The sequence below is a fragment of the Salvelinus namaycush genome, chromosome 2 (assembly GCF_016432855.1).
Source record: "Salvelinus namaycush isolate Seneca chromosome 2, SaNama_1.0, whole genome shotgun sequence".
NCBI classification, from domain to species: domain Eukaryota; kingdom Metazoa; phylum Chordata; class Actinopteri; order Salmoniformes; family Salmonidae; genus Salvelinus; species Salvelinus namaycush.
This window is the reverse complement of record NC_052308.1, coordinates 77,476,683-77,494,528: the sequence shown is the minus strand read 5'-3', so window position 1 is coordinate 77,494,528 and position 17,846 is coordinate 77,476,683. Positions and strand designations below refer to the sequence as shown.

General features: G+C 43.6%; 1 protein-coding gene across 1 annotated transcript; it reads left to right on the top strand.

Moving 5' to 3' along the window:
* Positions 1-3,928: 3,928 nt before the first annotated feature.
* Positions 3,929-16,892, top strand: LOC120018521 (uromodulin-like). The gene is made up of 9 exons (XM_038961749.1): positions 3,929-4,025; positions 10,808-11,614; positions 11,720-11,806; positions 12,283-12,470; positions 14,146-14,297; positions 14,702-14,950; positions 15,262-15,412; positions 16,280-16,355; positions 16,541-16,892. The coding sequence occupies exons 1-9, from the start codon at positions 3,962-3,964 to the stop codon at positions 16,558-16,560; spliced, it is 1,794 nt and encodes a 597-aa protein (XP_038817677.1). The 5' UTR covers positions 3,929-3,961; the 3' UTR covers positions 16,561-16,892.
* Positions 16,893-17,846: the final 954 nt, after the last annotated feature.

The window sequence follows — 17,846 nt, the reverse complement described above, 5'->3', positions numbered from 1 at the left end:
TTACTGTTGGTTGAGGACCTTCCACCTCTCTCCATTGTTACTGTTGGTTGAGGACCTTCCATGTCTCTCCATTGTTACTGTTGGTTGAGGACCTTCCTCCTCTCTCCATTGTTACTGTTGGTTGAGGACCTTCCACTTCTCTCCATTGTTACTGTTGGTTGAGGACCTTCCTCCTCTCTCCATTGTTACTGTTGGTTGAGGACCTTCCACCTCTCTCCATTGTTACTGTTGGTTGAGGACCTTCCTCCTCTCTGCATTGTTACTGTTGGTTGAGGACCTTCCTCCTCTCTCCATTGTTACTGTTGGTTGAGGACCTTCCACTTCTCTCCATTGTTACTGTTGGTTGAGGACCTTCCTCCTCTCCATTGTTACAGTAAACTCAATGTGGGTGTTGCCTTCAGGCCCCTGTACTGGGGCTGGGATTCAATCCAATTCAACACACAACAACATACATCAAAAGATAGCTGCTCTATAACAGGCCTTGGACTGGATCCAGGTGTGTGTGTGTGTGTGTGTGTGTGTGTGTGTGTGTGTGTGTGTGTGTGTGTGTGTGTGTGTGTGTGTGTGTGTGTGTGTGTGTGTGTGTGTGTGTGTGTGTGTGTGTGTGTGTGTGTGTGTGTGCGTGCATGCTTGCGTGCGTGCTTGCGGCAGCGTGTGTATTTGTTTGTGTGTGTCCTATTTCCTAACTCAGTTGTGAATTTATTTCATCTGACCACTAAGATTAACCAGTAGGCTACATTTTATGAGGTTTTTGAGAATGGAACAGCGGATTGTTTGTACAGTATGAGATAAGAGTTGCTTGCGTAACTGACTAATGACAATTACACACGTTTATAGACACTGTGTGTGTGTGGTTGTGAGAGAAAGGGCGAGAGAGAGCCTGTGTGCCTGTGTGTGGGAGAGAGTAGAGAGAGAGAGAGAGAGAGAGAGAGAGAGAGAGAGAGAGAGAGAGAGAGAGAGAGAGAGAGAGAGAGAGAGAGAGAGAGAGAGAGAGAGAGAGAGAGAGAGAGAGAGAGAGAGAGAGAGAGAGAGAGAGAGAGAGAGAGAGAGAGAGTGTGTTTGTGCGTAAATGGATTGTGAGCACAACTCAGAAGATTATCATGGGAAGATATTGAGTTCTCCAATAAAATGTAACTTGTTATCAGTGACAGCATCTTTCCAGGGGGTGTACTGGTACATCAAGCTGCCTCACCCTACAGAAACAGGAGACAGACTAGTGTCCTGTCCAGAGGGTGTACTGGTACATCAAGCTGCCTCACCCTACAGAAACAGGAGATAGACTAGTGTCCTGTCCAGGGGTCATACTGGTACATCAAGCTGCCTCAACCTACAGAAACAGGAGACAGACTAGTGTCCTGTCCAGAGGGTGTACTGGTACATCAAGCTGCCTCACCCTACAGAAACAGGAGATAGACTAGTGTCCTGTCCAGGGGGTGTACTGGTACATCAAGCTGCCTCACCCTACAGAAACAGGAGATAGACTAGTGTCCTGTCCAGGGGTCATACTGGTACATCAAGCTGCCTCACCCTACAGAAACAGGAGACAGACTAGTGTCCTGTCCAGAGGGTGTACTGGTACATCAAGCTGCCTCACCCTACAGAGACAGGAGATAGACTAGTGTCCTGTCCAGGGGTCGTACTGATACATCAAGCTGCCTCACCCTACAGAAACAGGAGATAGACTAGTTTCCTGTCCAGTGGGTGTACTTGTACATCAAGCTGCCTCACCCTACAGAAACAGGAGATAGACTAGTGTCCTGTCCAGTGGGTGTACTGGTACATCAAGCTGCCTCACCCTACAGAGACAGGAGACAGACTAGTGTCCTGTCCAGGGGGTGTACTGGTACATCAAGCTGCCTCACCCTACAGAGACAGGAGACAGACTAGTGTCCTGTCCAGGGGGTGTACTGGTACATCAAGCTGCCTCACCCTACAGAGACAGGAGACAGACTAGTGTCCTGTCCAGTGGGTGTACTGGTACATCAAGGTGCCTCACCCTACAGAGACAGGAGATAGACTAGTGTCCTGTCCAGGGGGTGTACTGGTACATCAAGGTGCCTCACCCTACAGAAACAGGAGATAGACTAGTGTCCTGTCCAGGGGGTGTACTGGTACATCAAGCTGCCTCACGCTACAGAAACAGGAGATAGACTAGTGTCCTGTCCAGGGGGTGTACTTGTACATCAAGCTGCCTCACCCTACAGAAACAGGAGATAGACTAGTGTCCTGTCCAGGGGGTGTACTGGTACATCAAGCTGCCTCACCCTACAGAAACAGGAGATAGACTAGTGTCCTGTCCAGGGGGTGTACTGGTACATCAAGGTGCCTCACCCTACAGAAACAGGAGACAGACTAGTGTCCTGTCCAGGGGGTGTACTGGTACATCAAGGTGCCTCACCCTACAGAAACAGGAGATAGACTAGTGTCCTGTCCAGGGGGTGTACTGGTACATCAAGGTGCCTCACCCTACAGAAACAGGAGATAGACTAGTGTCCTGTCCAGGGGGTGTACTGGTACATCAAGCTGCCTCACCCTACAGAAACAGGAGACAGACTAGTGTCCTGTCCAGGGGGCGTACTGGTACATCAAGGTGCCTCACCCTACAGAAACAGGAGATAGACTAGTGTCCTGTCCAGGGGGTGTACTGATACATCAAGCTGCCTCACCCTACAGAGACAGGAGATAGACTAGTGTCCTGTCCAGGGGGTGTACTTGTACATCAAGCTGCCTCACCCCACAGAAACAGGAGATAGACCAGTGTCCTAACATAATAACGACCGATAGGCTCCTGCCCAATGGGCCCTTCTGGCTCCGACCAGTATGACCTATTATCATGACTTATTATCAATGACAGACCAACATAACACAATCTCTGAGTGATGAGCTCATTAGTTCAGCTCCATACAGTAAATAAAGGGGCATTACACTTTCAACTAAAATGTTTGTCAGACATTTTCAGTTTTCAGACTTCCAAAGTTAACTAATGTCAAGATGTAGATTCAGCTGTATGTCTCAACCCAAAGTGAATGGAAAAGATAAGCACTGAAGAAAACCCTTTGGATTGAGGCATATGGCAAGATCTGCCCAACCGATGTTGTGGATTTCATCTTGACATTAGTCTACTTTTGAGGTCTGAAAGTCTTTCATTTATGAGTGAAATGTCCCTTTAAAGCAGTGTTTCCCAATCCTGGTCCTGGGGACACATTTTTCCAATGTGCTAACATACCTGATTCAAATCAAATGTTTGATGGTGAGTTGATTAGCTGAATCAAATGTGTTCGGTGCTAGGACGAAATGTATCCACCCCCCCACCCCCTTTTGGTATTGGGAAACACTGCTTTAAACAATACACTTTATTCAGTTGTTCAATGTTTCAGTGTCATCACCATGGGCACATTGGCACAAGGCTAACTGGCATAGATTATATTTCTAATAGTTCATTAGTAACGATTAATATGTAACTCCGTTAAAAACAATATCCCTTTACTGTAGTCACATGATGCGCCCCACCACCCCCTCCTCCCCTGAAAAACGAGTGGATATATTCTCTAGCTCAATGGTCAAATCCATCATATGCTGATTGGTAAGTGAGCGATGTCTTTTCCCATAGTTTCAACTATAGCTTATTCATTCTGCATGAAAATACTTCACATTGTATTATTTGATTTTGCCACAATTGAAGTGAAGGGGGAATTCAGGAACTCTGGAAGTGGATAATTAGTTATTTGTAAACGCTTCTTCAATTATAAAACTAAAACTTGTTTGTTTCGCTCGTTAGCCTTTATCATGTTTTGACCCTGATGAAGACTATTAGGCCGAAACACGTTCGTTTTATGATTAAAGAAGCATTTTTCTGACGGAAGTGCTCCCTTTGGCTATAATTGTACCAAAAAATAGATATATTATTGTTTTATTCTTTATTTTTCAGTCGTGTGTCTGATCTGAAGAGAAGCTGAACAGAATGATGTCATCGGGTGTTCTGATGGTGCTCCTGTTCTTTAAGCATGTTACTGCAGACAACTCAGGTAAAGGGTTGATTGGCTTATTCCCGTTTAGGTAATGAGAGAATGTTGGTTGAGGACCTTCCACCTCTCTCCATTGTTACTGTTGGTTGAGGACCTTCCACCTCTATAGCCCCCAATGCAATACACTGTAATAGACTGTACATGGGATACATATTGACTTGTAGAGAGAGAACTTGTCTACCTGTCTCAGCTAAAGTGGTGTGGGAATTACTCAGTAGGGTGTCTACGTACTAAATATGGTAAGTTTTGAACAGGGACTGTGTCGCACGATCTGATGCTTGGAGGGGGTATAGATAGCTATGGAGTGGGTAAAGAACAAAGTCCTGATGAATATGTACAACACAGTCCTCCTACAAAAGTGCATATATTTGGTTAGTAGAGACCCTACTGAGTATTTCCCATCCCACTTTAGCTGAGACAGGTAGACAAGTTCTCTCTCTACAAGTCAATATGTATCCCATGTACAGTCTATTACAGTGTATTGCATTGGGGGCTATGAAGGTGGTGTAGAACAAAGTATTTCATATTCAGTCTACTCTATTGCATTGCAGTGAATGGAGTGGGTGGAGTAAGCATTCACCAGCACTCTGTATTAAACCCATTGCCCAGCACAAGATACCAATTTTGTTTCGCAGACTCTATTGATTTATTCCAATAACCTATATTTGTATTTCATTAAACGTGTATTTAAATATAGCCTACTTTCAAAATACCAGTATTTGTGTAAACTTTCAAAATAAATGCTGGTGGAAATAATACAATATTACAAATATAATACTTCATATTATCCACACCTTTTTTCAAAGGTGGTTGCAATGCTGTGAAAACCAGTTGTACTGAACAAAACAAAAATGCACCGACATTGGATGCCAACCACCGAGAAACCCCACCAAAGAAGAAAGAGGTTGTTAGCTAGCTTGGGGACACCGGTACACAGTGTACTTCGCCCCCGCCTGCCGGGCACTGCTTTCCTGCAGTTCTGTTAACGTTACGGCGAGGGAAGTAGCTAACTAGTATAACCAACCAAACTCTTGAATGGGACTACTGGGTAGGGATTACCCCCAGTTTAACGTTAAAATAACTACAGGAAAGCAGTGCTCGGCAGGCGGGGGCAAAGGACACTGTGTGCCGATGTCCTAGCTAGCAACCTCAATAGCAGTGGGCGCGACATGTAGTGGGTGCCGCATGTAGTAAACATGGTCTGCAAATAGACCCTTCTCAGCAAGAGGGCACTGACTTTACTGAGGCAATTGATCATCTTTGGCTGATGGAGAGACGTGTGGCGGAGGGACCTTTTAAGTGAATTAATAAAGTTGCTGGTGGCAATCAGCTTTGAAATTAGCATATTTTGCGTTATGGTTTGGATATTACAAACAAAGTACTAGGGTAGTTAATTTATGTTAGCTTCAGCCAGGACCTGCCACCCTAAGCAAGAGAAATAAATTGCTACCCTCCTATACACTGCAAAACTAAAATAGTCCCAGTAAGCAAAACAATGTTGAAAAGACGCCTAAGTACTTATTTTACAGATGTTGAAGTTAGGTTCATTTTAGATTCTGAATGAAAGGTGAAAATACGTATTTTCCAGAAGTTAAAAATGCATATTTTCCAGACATTGAAAACAACGTTTTTTCTGGACGTTGAAATCAGGTACATTTTCGGTTCTGAATGAAATTAGAAAATATGTATTTTCTGGACGTTGAAAATATGTATTTTCTGGACGTTGAAGAAACGTATTTTCCGAACATTTAAATCTTGTTCATTTTCGGTTCTTAATTAAAGTTGAAAAGACATCATTTATAGACGTTTATGTTTGGACCAAGGCCGGTCCATACCAGACCAAATCTGAACAAAACAGACGACCGGACCAAAAATCAATGTCCATGGATGTGGAACTCAAGGCTGGTCCAGACAGAACCAAATAAAGACGTCCAAAAGACGTCAGCATCGGTCTGTGATTACTGGACTGTAGCCTACAGTGTCAGCCAGAATGGAATTTTAGGAATGCCCATCCATATGGTAGGCCTACAGTTTGTAAAACAACCAGTTGCATTGAATTTATTAGTCCTGATTCCTGTGACTAATCAATTTGGCTATTTAATCTCTGAATATCAGCTGCCCAGTTATCCTGAGCCTACTTCCAATGAGAATTAATGTGTACACACCACCAAATGCAGAAGTATTTTATTTTTCGCTATGATCAGCTGGGTAAAAATGGACAGATACAAACTTGAAATCTCTGATCATGACAATTTAGCCCACGGGGTGAAGCGCCTCTGATTTTGAAAAAAGTGACCACTACTTATCCCAAGACGGCATCAGTGCTCACTTAAAAATACTATATACAGTTGAAGTCGGAAGTTTACATACACTTATGTTGGAGTCATTAAAACTCATTTTTCAACCACCCCACAAATTTCTTGTTAACAAACTACAGTTTTGGCAAGATGGTTAGGACATCTACTTTGTGTATGACACAAGTCATTTTTCCAACAATTGTTTACAGACAGATTATTTCACTTATAATTCACTGTATTACAATTCCAGTGGGTCAGAAGTTTACATACACTAAATTGACTGTGCCTTTAAACAGCTTGGAAAATTCCAGGAAATTATGTCATGGCTTTAGAAGCTTCTGATAGGCTAATTGACATCATTTGAGTCAATTGGAGGTGTACCTGTGAATGTATTTCAAGGCCTACCTTCAAACTCAGTGCCTCTTTGCTTGACATCATGGGAAAATCAAAAGAAATCAGCCATGACCTCAGAAAAAAAATTGTAGACCTCCACAAGTCTGGTTCATCATTGGGAGCAATTTCCAAACGATTGAAGGTACCACGTTCATCTGTACAAACAATAGTACGCAAGTATAAGCACCATGGGACCACGCAGCCGTCATACCGCTCAGGTAGGAGATGCGGTCTGTCTCATAGAGATGAACGTACTTTGGTGAGAAAAGTGCAAATCATTCCCAGAACAACAGCAAAGGACCTTGTGAAGATGCTGGAGGAAACTGGTACAAAAGTATCTATATCCACAGTAAAACGAGTCCTATATCGACATAACCTGAAATGCCGCTCAGCAAGGAAGAAGCCACTGCTCCAAAACAGCCATAAAAAAGCCAGACTACGGTTTGCAACTGCACATGGAGACAAAGATCGTACTTTTTGGAGAAATGTCCTCTGGTCTGATGAAACAAAAATATAACTGTTTGGCCATAATGACCATCGTTATGTTTGGAGGATAAAGGGGGAGGCTTGCAAGCCGAAGAACACCATCCCAACTGTGAGCACGGGTGTGGCAGCATCATGTTGTGAGGGTGCTTTGCTGCAGGAGGGATTGGTGCACTTCACAAAATAGATGGCATCATGAGGTAGGAAATTATGTGGATATATTGAAGCAACATCTCAAGACATCAGTCAGGAAGTTAAAGCTTGGTCGCAAATGGGTCTTCCAAATAAACAATGATCCCAAGCATACTTCCAAAGTTGTGGCAAAATGGCTTCAGGACAACAAAGTCAAGGTATTGGAGGGGCCATCACAAGCCCTGACCTCAATCCTATAGAAAATTTGTGGGCAGAACTGAAAAAGTGTGTGCGAGCAAGGAGGCCTACAAACCTGACTCAGTTACACCAGCTCTGTCAGGAGGAATGGGCCAAAATTCACCCAACTTATTGTGGAAGGATACCCAAAACGTTTGACCCAAGTTAAACAATTTAAAGGCAATGCTACCAAATACTAATTGAGTGTATGTAAACTTCTGACCCACTGGGAATGTGATGAAAGAAATAAAAGCTGAAATAAATCATTCTCTCTACTATTATTCTGATATTTCTGTCATGCCCTGACCTTAGAGAGCCATTTTATTTCTCTATTTGGTTAGGTCAGGGTGTGATGTGGGGTGGGCATTCTATGTTTTCGGTTTCTATGTTTTGGCCGGGTATGGTTCTCAATCAGGGACAGCTGTCTATCGTTGTCTCTGATTGGGAATCATACTTAGGCAGCCTGTTTTGCCACCTTCGTTGTGGGTAGTTGTCTTTGTTAGTGGCCAGTATAGCCCTAGTAAGCTTCACATTCGTTTTTGTTGTTTCTTGTTTTGTTGGCGACATTTATAATAAAGTAAAATGTACGCTCACCACGCTGCACCTTGGTCCGGTCATTTCCAAGACGACGTTCGTGACAATTTCACATTCTTAAAATAAAGTGGTGATCCTAACTGACCTAAGACAGGGAATTCTTTACTAAGATTAAATGTCAGGACTTGTGAAAAACTGAGTTTAAATGTATTTGGCTAAGGTGTATGTAAACTAATGACTTCAACTGTACCACTGGATGAGATAAATTGTAATAGTGTTTTAGCAGAATTATGTGAGGTTTTATGTGTTGTTGTTCTTAGGCACGATGTGAAGGGGTGTGCCTGGATACAGCCCTTAGCAGTGACATATTGGGCATATACCACAAACCCCTGATGTGCATTATTGCTATTATAAACTGGTTACCAACGTAATTAGAACAGTAAACAAGTAATTTTACATCATTCTTGTGGTATATTTAACTTCTTATGGCTGCAAGCCCGATATCGGTACACCTATGACAACATCCCCCCACCCCCCCCACACTGATTAGCATCGCTAGCATAGCGTCACAATTAAATAGTAGCATCTAAATATCATTAAATCACAAGTCCAAGACACCAAATGAAAGATACAGATCTTGTGAATAAAGCCACCATTTCAGATTTTTAAAATGTTTTACAGGGAAGACAAAATATGTAAATCTATTAGCTAACCACGTTAACAAAAGACACCATTTTTCTTTGTCCACCATTTTTTCTCTCCACCAGTAGCTATCACCAATTCGGCCAAATAAAGATATTGATAGCCACTAACCAAGAAAAAACCTCATCAGATGACAGTCTGATAACATATTTATTGTATAGGATAGGTTTTGTTAGAAAAATGTGCATATTTCAGGTATAAATCCTAGTTTACAATTGCACCCACCATCACAACTCGACTAGAATAAATACACAGAGCAACGTGTATTACCTAATTACTAATCATAAAACATTTCTTAAAAATACACAACTCACAGCAATGGAAAGACACAGATCTTGTGAATTCAGACAATATTTCAGATGTTCTAAGTGTTTTACAGCGAAAACACAATAAATCGTTATATTAGCATACCACATGTGCAAACGTTACCAGAGCATCGATTCAAGCCAAAGAGAGCGATAACGTAATCATCGCCAAAATATATTAATTTTTTCACTAACCTTCTCAGAATTCTTCCGATGACACTCCTGTAACATCATATTACAACATACATATAGAGTTTGTTCGAAAATGTGCATATTTAGCCACAAAAAAACGTGGTTATACAATGACAATACTAGCAAAACTAGCCTGAAAATGTCGGTCGCCATCTTTCACAGTGATCTTGTCTCATGGATAACTATTCATAAACTTGACTAAAAAAATATAAGTTGGACAGCTATCGAAAGACAAATTAGTTCTTAATGCAATCGCTGAATTACATTTCTAAAATTATCCTTACTGTGCAATACAGGGTTCGCCAAGCGAAGCTATACCAAACAAAATGGCGGAATATGCGTTTAAAATTTTTCGACAGAACAACGATTTATCATATTAAATATTTCTTACTATGAGGTGATCTTCCATCAGAATCTTGGGCAATGTATCCTTTCTTGGGTCTAATCTTCTTTTGGTCGAAAGATGTCCTCTGTCCGTCGAAATGCCCACTAACGTTCGACCGGGACCCCGAAACGTGCCCGGGGCTTCAAAGTGCATGACATAGAAAATGCCTCAAATTCGCACTAAACGGATATAAATTGCTATAAAACGGTTTAAATTAACTACCTTATGATGTTTTTAACACCTATAACGAGCAGAAACATGACCGTCGATATATTACTGGCTAAACAACGGCTTGGAAAGAGAGGAGGTCCAACATCCTTCGTGCGTCAGGCGCAGGCAGGAAAAGAAAGCTACTTCCGGTATTTCTTGTTTTATACAGGCTCTGATTGCGCAATCGACTCCATTCAAAGCGTCACCACGTACTGACATCCAGGGGAAGACGTAAGCAGTGTTTGTATCCTCATAGCATTTACATGGACCTTAAAACCGACCCCAGATCAGGGGCCAAGATTTCTGAAATCTGACTCCCTGTCAGGAAAAGTGCTGTAGAAGGAGCTGTGTTTCACTCAGAGACAAAATTCCAACGGCTATAGAAACTAGAGAGTGTTTTCTATCCAATAATAACAATAATATGCATATTGTACGAGCAAGAATTGAGTACGAGGCCGTTTGAAATGGGCACCCTTAATCAGAGCTACTCAATACTGCCCCTGCAGCCATAAAAAGTTAAGCAATAAGGCACGAGGGGGTGTGGTATACGGCCAATATACCACGGCTAAGGGCTGTTCTTAGCCTGTGGTATATTGGCCATATAACACAAATCTTCAAGGTGCCTTATTGCTATTATAAACTGTTTACCAACGTAATTAGAGCAGTAATTATAAATGTTTTTTCATACCTGTGATATACGGTCTGATATACCACGGCTGTCAGCCAATCAGCATTCAGGGCTCTAACCAACCAGTTTATAATGTCTGATATTCCACAGCTTTCAACCAATCAGCATCCAGGACCCAAACTACCCAGTTTATAACGGCCAATATATCACACTTCCTCAGGCGTTATTGATTAAATTGAATGTAGTGTCTTGTCATAAGCTTTATGGGGGAATTGTTTTCTCAGGTACGGTTGTTACCAGTTGTGAGGCGTGTCATGACCAAGCCACCTGCCTAGACTCACCTGTGGAACGTGAGAGGGGAGATGCTTTCCAAACCGGGTCCGTCACTTGCACCTGTCAAGATGGCTTCGTTGGCGACGGCATCACATGCTACGACCTTGAATTCTGCGCTAAAGGCTCCTGCTGTCGTCAAGGTTACGGCTGGTCCTCGGAGCTGGGCTGTGTGGACGTTGACGAGTGTTCCCTCCCAGACCAACCCTGCAGCCCTCCTCAGGTCTGTGAGAACACCCCCGGATCCTTCAACTGCCTGGTGCCTCCTGAAGACGACCTCCACTCCAGTCCTGGTTCTGACTCCCGTTCAGTGCAGTTTCAGTGCGGGGGGAGACGGTGTCCAGTGGGAGAGGACTGTATCAGTGTTGGTGGAACATCCCTCTGTGCAGACCCCTGCCTGCACTACTCTGTACTGAATGACGACTGGCGTTCCACCACCAACTACGGTGCAGCTAACGGCTACCACTGTGACTCGTCTGTCAACTGGCAGGGCTGGTATCGCCTGTTCCTGGGGAACACCAGTGTTCAGATGCCAGAGAGGTGTGTGGAAAAGTACATGTGTGGGACGGAGATCCCCTTGTGGCTTCCATTAGCGCATCCCCAGCTGTCAGACGGGGTGGTTCAGAGGAGCGTCTGTGGACACTATTACTATGACTGCTGCTACTGGAGGCAAAATCCCATCCATGTCAAAGCCTGCTATGGAAACTACTATGTCTACAAGTTGGTCCCTACAACAACATGCAACATGGCCTACTGTGCAGGTATATTGCATCGTAAAGGGATTATCCCTGATTCTTAGAGACACAAAGAATGTTCAAGTAACTAGACATAACAAAGTCATTTAACTCTACCTCTGTCTCTTCCAGATGTCAACACCACGGTGTGTTCTACATGTGGAGTGTTTGATGCCTGTGTGAGCGACAATGAGACCAACTGGAGATGTGAGAGGAAAGGTGAGTGTATAAACTGCATTGTCACATCTGTATTTTTTTCAAACACTATGAAACGCAGAGATTTAGGGGTGAAATGATGCATCTTTAAGATGCGTATCTTTTAACCAATAAGGGCAGAGGAGGCGTGGTATATTGGCCATATATCACAAACCCCCAAGGTGCCTTACTGCTATTATAAACTGATTACCAACGGAATTAGAACAGTAAAAATACATGTTTTCTCATACCCGTGGTATATGGTCTCAGATACCACGGCTTTCAGCCAATCAACATTCAGGGTCCCAGCCCTGAATGATGATTGGTTGATAAGGCAGCTTGGGGGTTTGTGGTATATGGCCAATATACCACGGCTGAGGGATGTATGCAGGCATTCCGTGTTGCGTGGTGTATAAGAAGCCACACAGGGATCTCAGTCTCACACATGTACCTGTTCACACACCTTATTGCTTAAATAACCTCCTGAGTTGTTTACTTAGCTCCAGAGCTGGTGTGTGGGCGGAGCCTCCTGAAGGTGGGCCTTCCAAATGTTTACCTGGAGGCTGCTGGTCTGGATGCTTCCTCTGCTCACCTGGCCGACCACCGCTGCTCCGCCCACGAGGATCGTAACGGCACGGTGTGGTACCAGGTGGAGCGCAGGGAGGGACGCTGTGGGAACACTCTGGAGGTGAGAAATATTTTCACTTTATGTTCAAGAAGGTTCTATATTGCTGTCCCATCCCCAATATTTTCCCTGGAGAAGTTTTATGAATTATTACTAAACATACACTTTAGTTGGTTTGCATCTTACTTTTTAAATGTATATTTTTTTTATTTATTTCACCTTTATTTAACCAGGTAGGCTAGTTGAGAACAAGTTCTCATTTACAACTGAGCTACATGGGATGCAATGGTGCCTTTCGGACAGTTCAGATTGTTGGTGGAGGAACCTCTGCTTGTTTTTTCAATTGTGTTTTTGTATTGTTGTGTTTTCTATGCTCCTGCCTTGATTTAAGTATGTGTGTCTCTAACATTTAATGTGTAGTAGCTGCTGGTCTTGTCATGAGACCTTGGTCTCAATAGGACTCCCTGCTTTAAATCAAGGTTAAGTAAATAAACAGGGCTGAAGACGAATATGACATTAGTGTTAACGGTGGTTAATTGTCAAACACATCACTGTGATTTCACGGTAGTCTACACATCACTGTGATTTCACGGTAGTCTACACATCACTGTGATTTCACGGTAGTCTACACATCACTGTGATTTCACAGTAGTCTACACATCACTGTGATTTCACGGTAGTCTACACATCACTGTGATTTCACAGTAGTCTACACATCACTGTGATTTCACGGTAGTCTACACATCACTGTGATTTCACGGTAGTCTACACATCACTGTGATTTCACGGCAGTCTACACATCACTGTGATTTCACGGTAGTCTACACATCACTGTGATTTCACAGTAGTCTACACATCACTGTGATTTCACGGTAGTCTACACATCACTGTGATTTCACGGCAGTCTACACATCACTGTGATTTCACGGCAGTCTACACATCACTGTGATTTCACGGTAGTCTACACATCATTGTGATTTCATGGCAGTCTACACATCACTGTGATTTCACGGTAGTCTACACATCACTGTGATTTCACGGTAGTCTACACATCACTGTGATTTCACAGTAGTCTACACATCACTGTGATTTCACGGTAGTCTACACATCACTGTGATTTCACAGTAGTCTACACATCACTGTGATTTCACGGTAGTCTACACATCACTGTGATTTCACGGTAGTCTACACATCACTGTGATTTCACGGCAGTCTACACATCACTGTGATTTCACGGTAGTCTACACATCACTGTGATTTCACAGTAGTCTACACATCACTGTGATTTCACGGTAGTCTACACATCACTGTGATTTCACGGCAGTCTACACATCACTGTGATTTCACGGCAGTCTACACATCACTGTGATTTCACAGTAGTCTACACATCACTGTGATTTCACGGTAGTCTACACATCACTGTGATTCCACGGTAGTCTACACATCACTGTGATTTCACGGCAGTCTACACATCACTGTGATTTCACAGTAGTCTACACATCACTGTGATTTCACGGCAGTCTACACATCACTGTGATTTCACAGTAGTCTACACATCACTGTGATTTCACGGTAGTCTACACATCACTGTGATTTCACGGCAGTCTACACATCACTGTGATTTCACGGCAGTCTACACATCACTGTGATTTCACGGTAGTCTACACATCACTAATGCAAGCAGGCCTAATAAATGCATGAATATGACATATTTCTTAACCCCCCCCCCTTTTCCCAGACAAACGCCACCCATGCTGTCTACTCCAACAGCTTATTCGTTTATCCAGTAGATGGGAGGAACGACTCCCAACCCTTCGGCTTTCCCTTCTCTTGTGTCTATCCTCTGGAGACAGAGAGCAGCCTGGATGTGGCCATCAGACCTCTCCCACTGTGAGAAAATATGCAGAAAGTCCATTCTGTTTATTCTGTTGTCTTTGTGCAAACTACACTATTAGAAAAAATGTGCCATCTAGAACCTAAATGGATTCTTCTGCTGTCCCCATAGGAGAACCCTTTGAATAACCCCTTTTGGTTCCAGGCAGAAAACTTTTGGTTCCAGATATAATTATTTTGAGTTCCATGTAGAACCCTCTCCACAGAGGGTTCTACCTAGAACCAAAACAGGTTCAACCTGGAACCAAAAAGGGTTCTCCTATGAGGACAGCCAAAGAACCCTTTGGAACTGTTTTTTCTAACAGTGTCATCATTATGAACATTCAACTGTTATTTTAATGTTCATAAAGTTTGATTTGATTTGTAGCTTCACCTCTTTGTACCTTTGTACCTCTTCACAGAACGGATCATAAAGTTGTCAGAGTCGGTGCCAAGGCCAAGGCCTCCATGTCTCTGTACCGCGACACCAACTACACACAGCCTTACCCAGCTGGTCAGCCAGTCACCCTGATTGCGGGTTCCTCCCTGTACGTGGGCGTGTCCGTAGAGGAGTCCGAGGCAGAACGTTTTGTTGTTGTTCTGGAAGACTGCTACACCACGGAATCACCCAGCCCTGATAATCTCCCACAGACCTACATGATTCAGGACAGGTCCATGACTCTGTTCAGCTGTTTGCATATCTATGTGTGTTTGTTTTGTGTGTGAAGTATGGTATGTTTGTTGCTGTGTACGGTCTGTGTAGCCGTGCATGTCTATGTGTGTGTGTGTGTGTGTGTGTGTGTGTGTGTGTGTGTGTGTGTGTGTGTGTGTGTGTGTGTGTGTGTGTGTGTGTGTGTGTGTGTGTGTGTGTGTGTGTGTGTGTGTGTGTGTGTGTGTGAAGTATGGTATGTTTGTTGCTGTGTACGGTCTGTGTAGCCGTGCATGTCTTGAACCCTTTGCTGTTTCTTGGCTCTTCTCCCAGGTGTCCTACAAATCGTACCCAGGTGACCGTGGAGGAAAGTGGCTCGTCCCTCAGGGCTTCGTTCTCTGCTCTACTGCAGGGGGACTACCGTTACATCTTCCTGCACTGCAGCCTCAGCCTGTGTGACCAGAGGAGCTCCTCCTGCACTCCAGTGAGTCCTGATGTTCTTCTCAGACTCATTAACTCTCTACTTGGCCTTTCAGGTTTCTTTGTGTTTGGTCAGTCTGACTCAGTGTTTGGTCTCTCTGACTTAGTGGTTGGTCTCTCTGACTTAGTGGTTGGTCTCTCTGACTTAGTGTTTGGTCTCTCTGACTTAGTGGTTGGTCTCTCTGACTTAGTGGTTGGTCTCTCTGACTCAGTGTTTGGTCTCTCTGACTTAGTGTTTGGTCTCTCTGGCTTAGTGTTTGGTCTCTCTGACTTAGTGGTTGGTCTCTCTGACTTAGTGTTTGGTCTCTCTGACTTAGTGGTTGGTCTCTCTGACTTAGTGTTTGGTCTCTCTGACTTAGTGGTTGGTCTCTGACTTAGTGGTTGGTCTCTCTGACTTAGTGTTTGGTCTCTCTGGCTTAGTGTTTGGTCTCTCTGGCTTAGTGTTTGGTCTCTCTGAGTTAGTGTTTGGTCTCTCTGACTTAGTGGTTGGTCTCTCTGACTTAGTGGTTGGTCTCTCTGACTTAGTGGTTGGTCTCTCTGGCTTAGTGTTTGGTCTCTCTGACTTAGTGGTTGATCTCTCTGGCTTAGTGCTTGGTCTCTCTGACTTAGTGGTTGGTCTCTCTGACTATTTGGCCTCTCTGACTTAGTGATTGGTCTCTCTGGCTTAGTGTTTGGTCTCTCTGACTTAGTGGTTGGTCTCTCTGACTGTTTGGTCTCTCTGACTTAGTGTTTGGTCTCTCTGACTTAGTGGTTGGTCTCTCTGACTTGGTGTTTGGTCTCTCTGACTTAGTGTTTGGTCTCTCTGACTTAGTGGTTGGTCTCTCTGAGTTAGTGGTTGGTCTCTCTGACTGTTTGGTTTCTCTCTCTACAGGTGTGTTCCAGGAGGAGATCCCGCTCTGTGTCCAAGTCCATCCGCCTCAAACCCCTCACCATCGGGCCAATCACCTGTAAATATTTTACTTTAGTAATGACTTACATAGTTTATGAGCTAATATATTGTATAGGCTTTGGACCTAAATGTAGAATAGTCGGGAAATTAACAAATATTTGTGGCCGATATTCTGGTCAGAAGCACTCGGCCGTCGTTCTGGTGTGTTTCCTCTCTAACAGTCTGATTCTCTTTGGCCCCCAGTGGCCCAGAGTCTGGAGTGAGCCTTGGGACCCCCAGCATATGAAGGATTGCAGGGGCCCAGAGTCTGGAGTGAGCCTTGGGACCCCCAGCATATGAAGGATGGGGTCCCTCCTGCACTACTCCCCTGATCTCCATCCCAACCTACAGCCCAGTGTAACTTTCAAGGGCACAGATATACTAGTTTTGATTCTAAGTAATGAATTGATGCACTACAGTGTGATTTCATTGTACTGCGTATGTTGTATACACATAGACTTGCATTGTTTTAGGACTGATCATTTCCCCAAACCTGAGTTGCTGTGTGTGTATGCTGTGATTTGATGATGTCAATAAATAACTCTGTATGATGATGCTCATTGTCTAATGATTGTCTATTTAACAGGTTGTAAACATAGAAATAAACATGTCTATATTTATTGTAAGGCAGGTTAATTAAACACATATTTACAAAAGGCAGAACAACGGAGGACTAATTGACCATAGAGGATTTTAGGAAAACTGGCTAAACTTGTTAAAGACAAGTGACATTCATGATGTGTATTTAGTTAATGTACTGAACACTTCCTAGGTTGTTTTACCAAAGCAGGAAGACTGATTGGTGTATTGAAATAGTGCTGTTTAAGTTCCACTGTAGAAGAACACAATGAAAGACTTCAGAATGACCATGACAGTCTGAGTAGTAGTTTATGATGCTCCTTTCTTATGGCTCCATTGTTACTGTTGGTTGAGGACCTTCCATGTCTCTCCATTGTTACTGTTGGTTGAGGACCTTCCACCTCTCTCCATTGTTACTGTTGGTTGAGGACCTTCTACCTCTCTCCATTGTTACTGTTGGTTGAGGACCTTCCACCTCTCTCCATTGTTACTGTTGGTTGAGGACCTTCCTCCTCTCTCCATTGTTACTGTTGGTTGAGGACCTTCCACTTCTCTCCATTGTTACTGTTGGTTGAGGACCTTCCACCTCTCTCCATTGTTACTGTTGGTTGAGGACCTTCCTCCTCTCTCCATTGTTACTGTTGGTTGAGGACCTTCCACCTCTCTCCATTGAGACTGTTGGTTGAGGACCTTCCACTTCTCTCCATTGTTACTGTTGGTTGAGGACCTTCCACTTCTCTCCATTGTTACTGTTGGTTGAGGACCTTCCTCCTCTCTCCATTGTTACTGTTGGTTGAGGACCTTCCTCCTCTCTCCATTGTTACTGTTGGTTGAGGACCTTCCTCCTCTCTCCATTGTTACTGTTGGTTGAGGACCTTCCTCCTCTCTCCATTGTTACTCTAGGTTGAGGACCTTCCTCCTCTCTCCATTG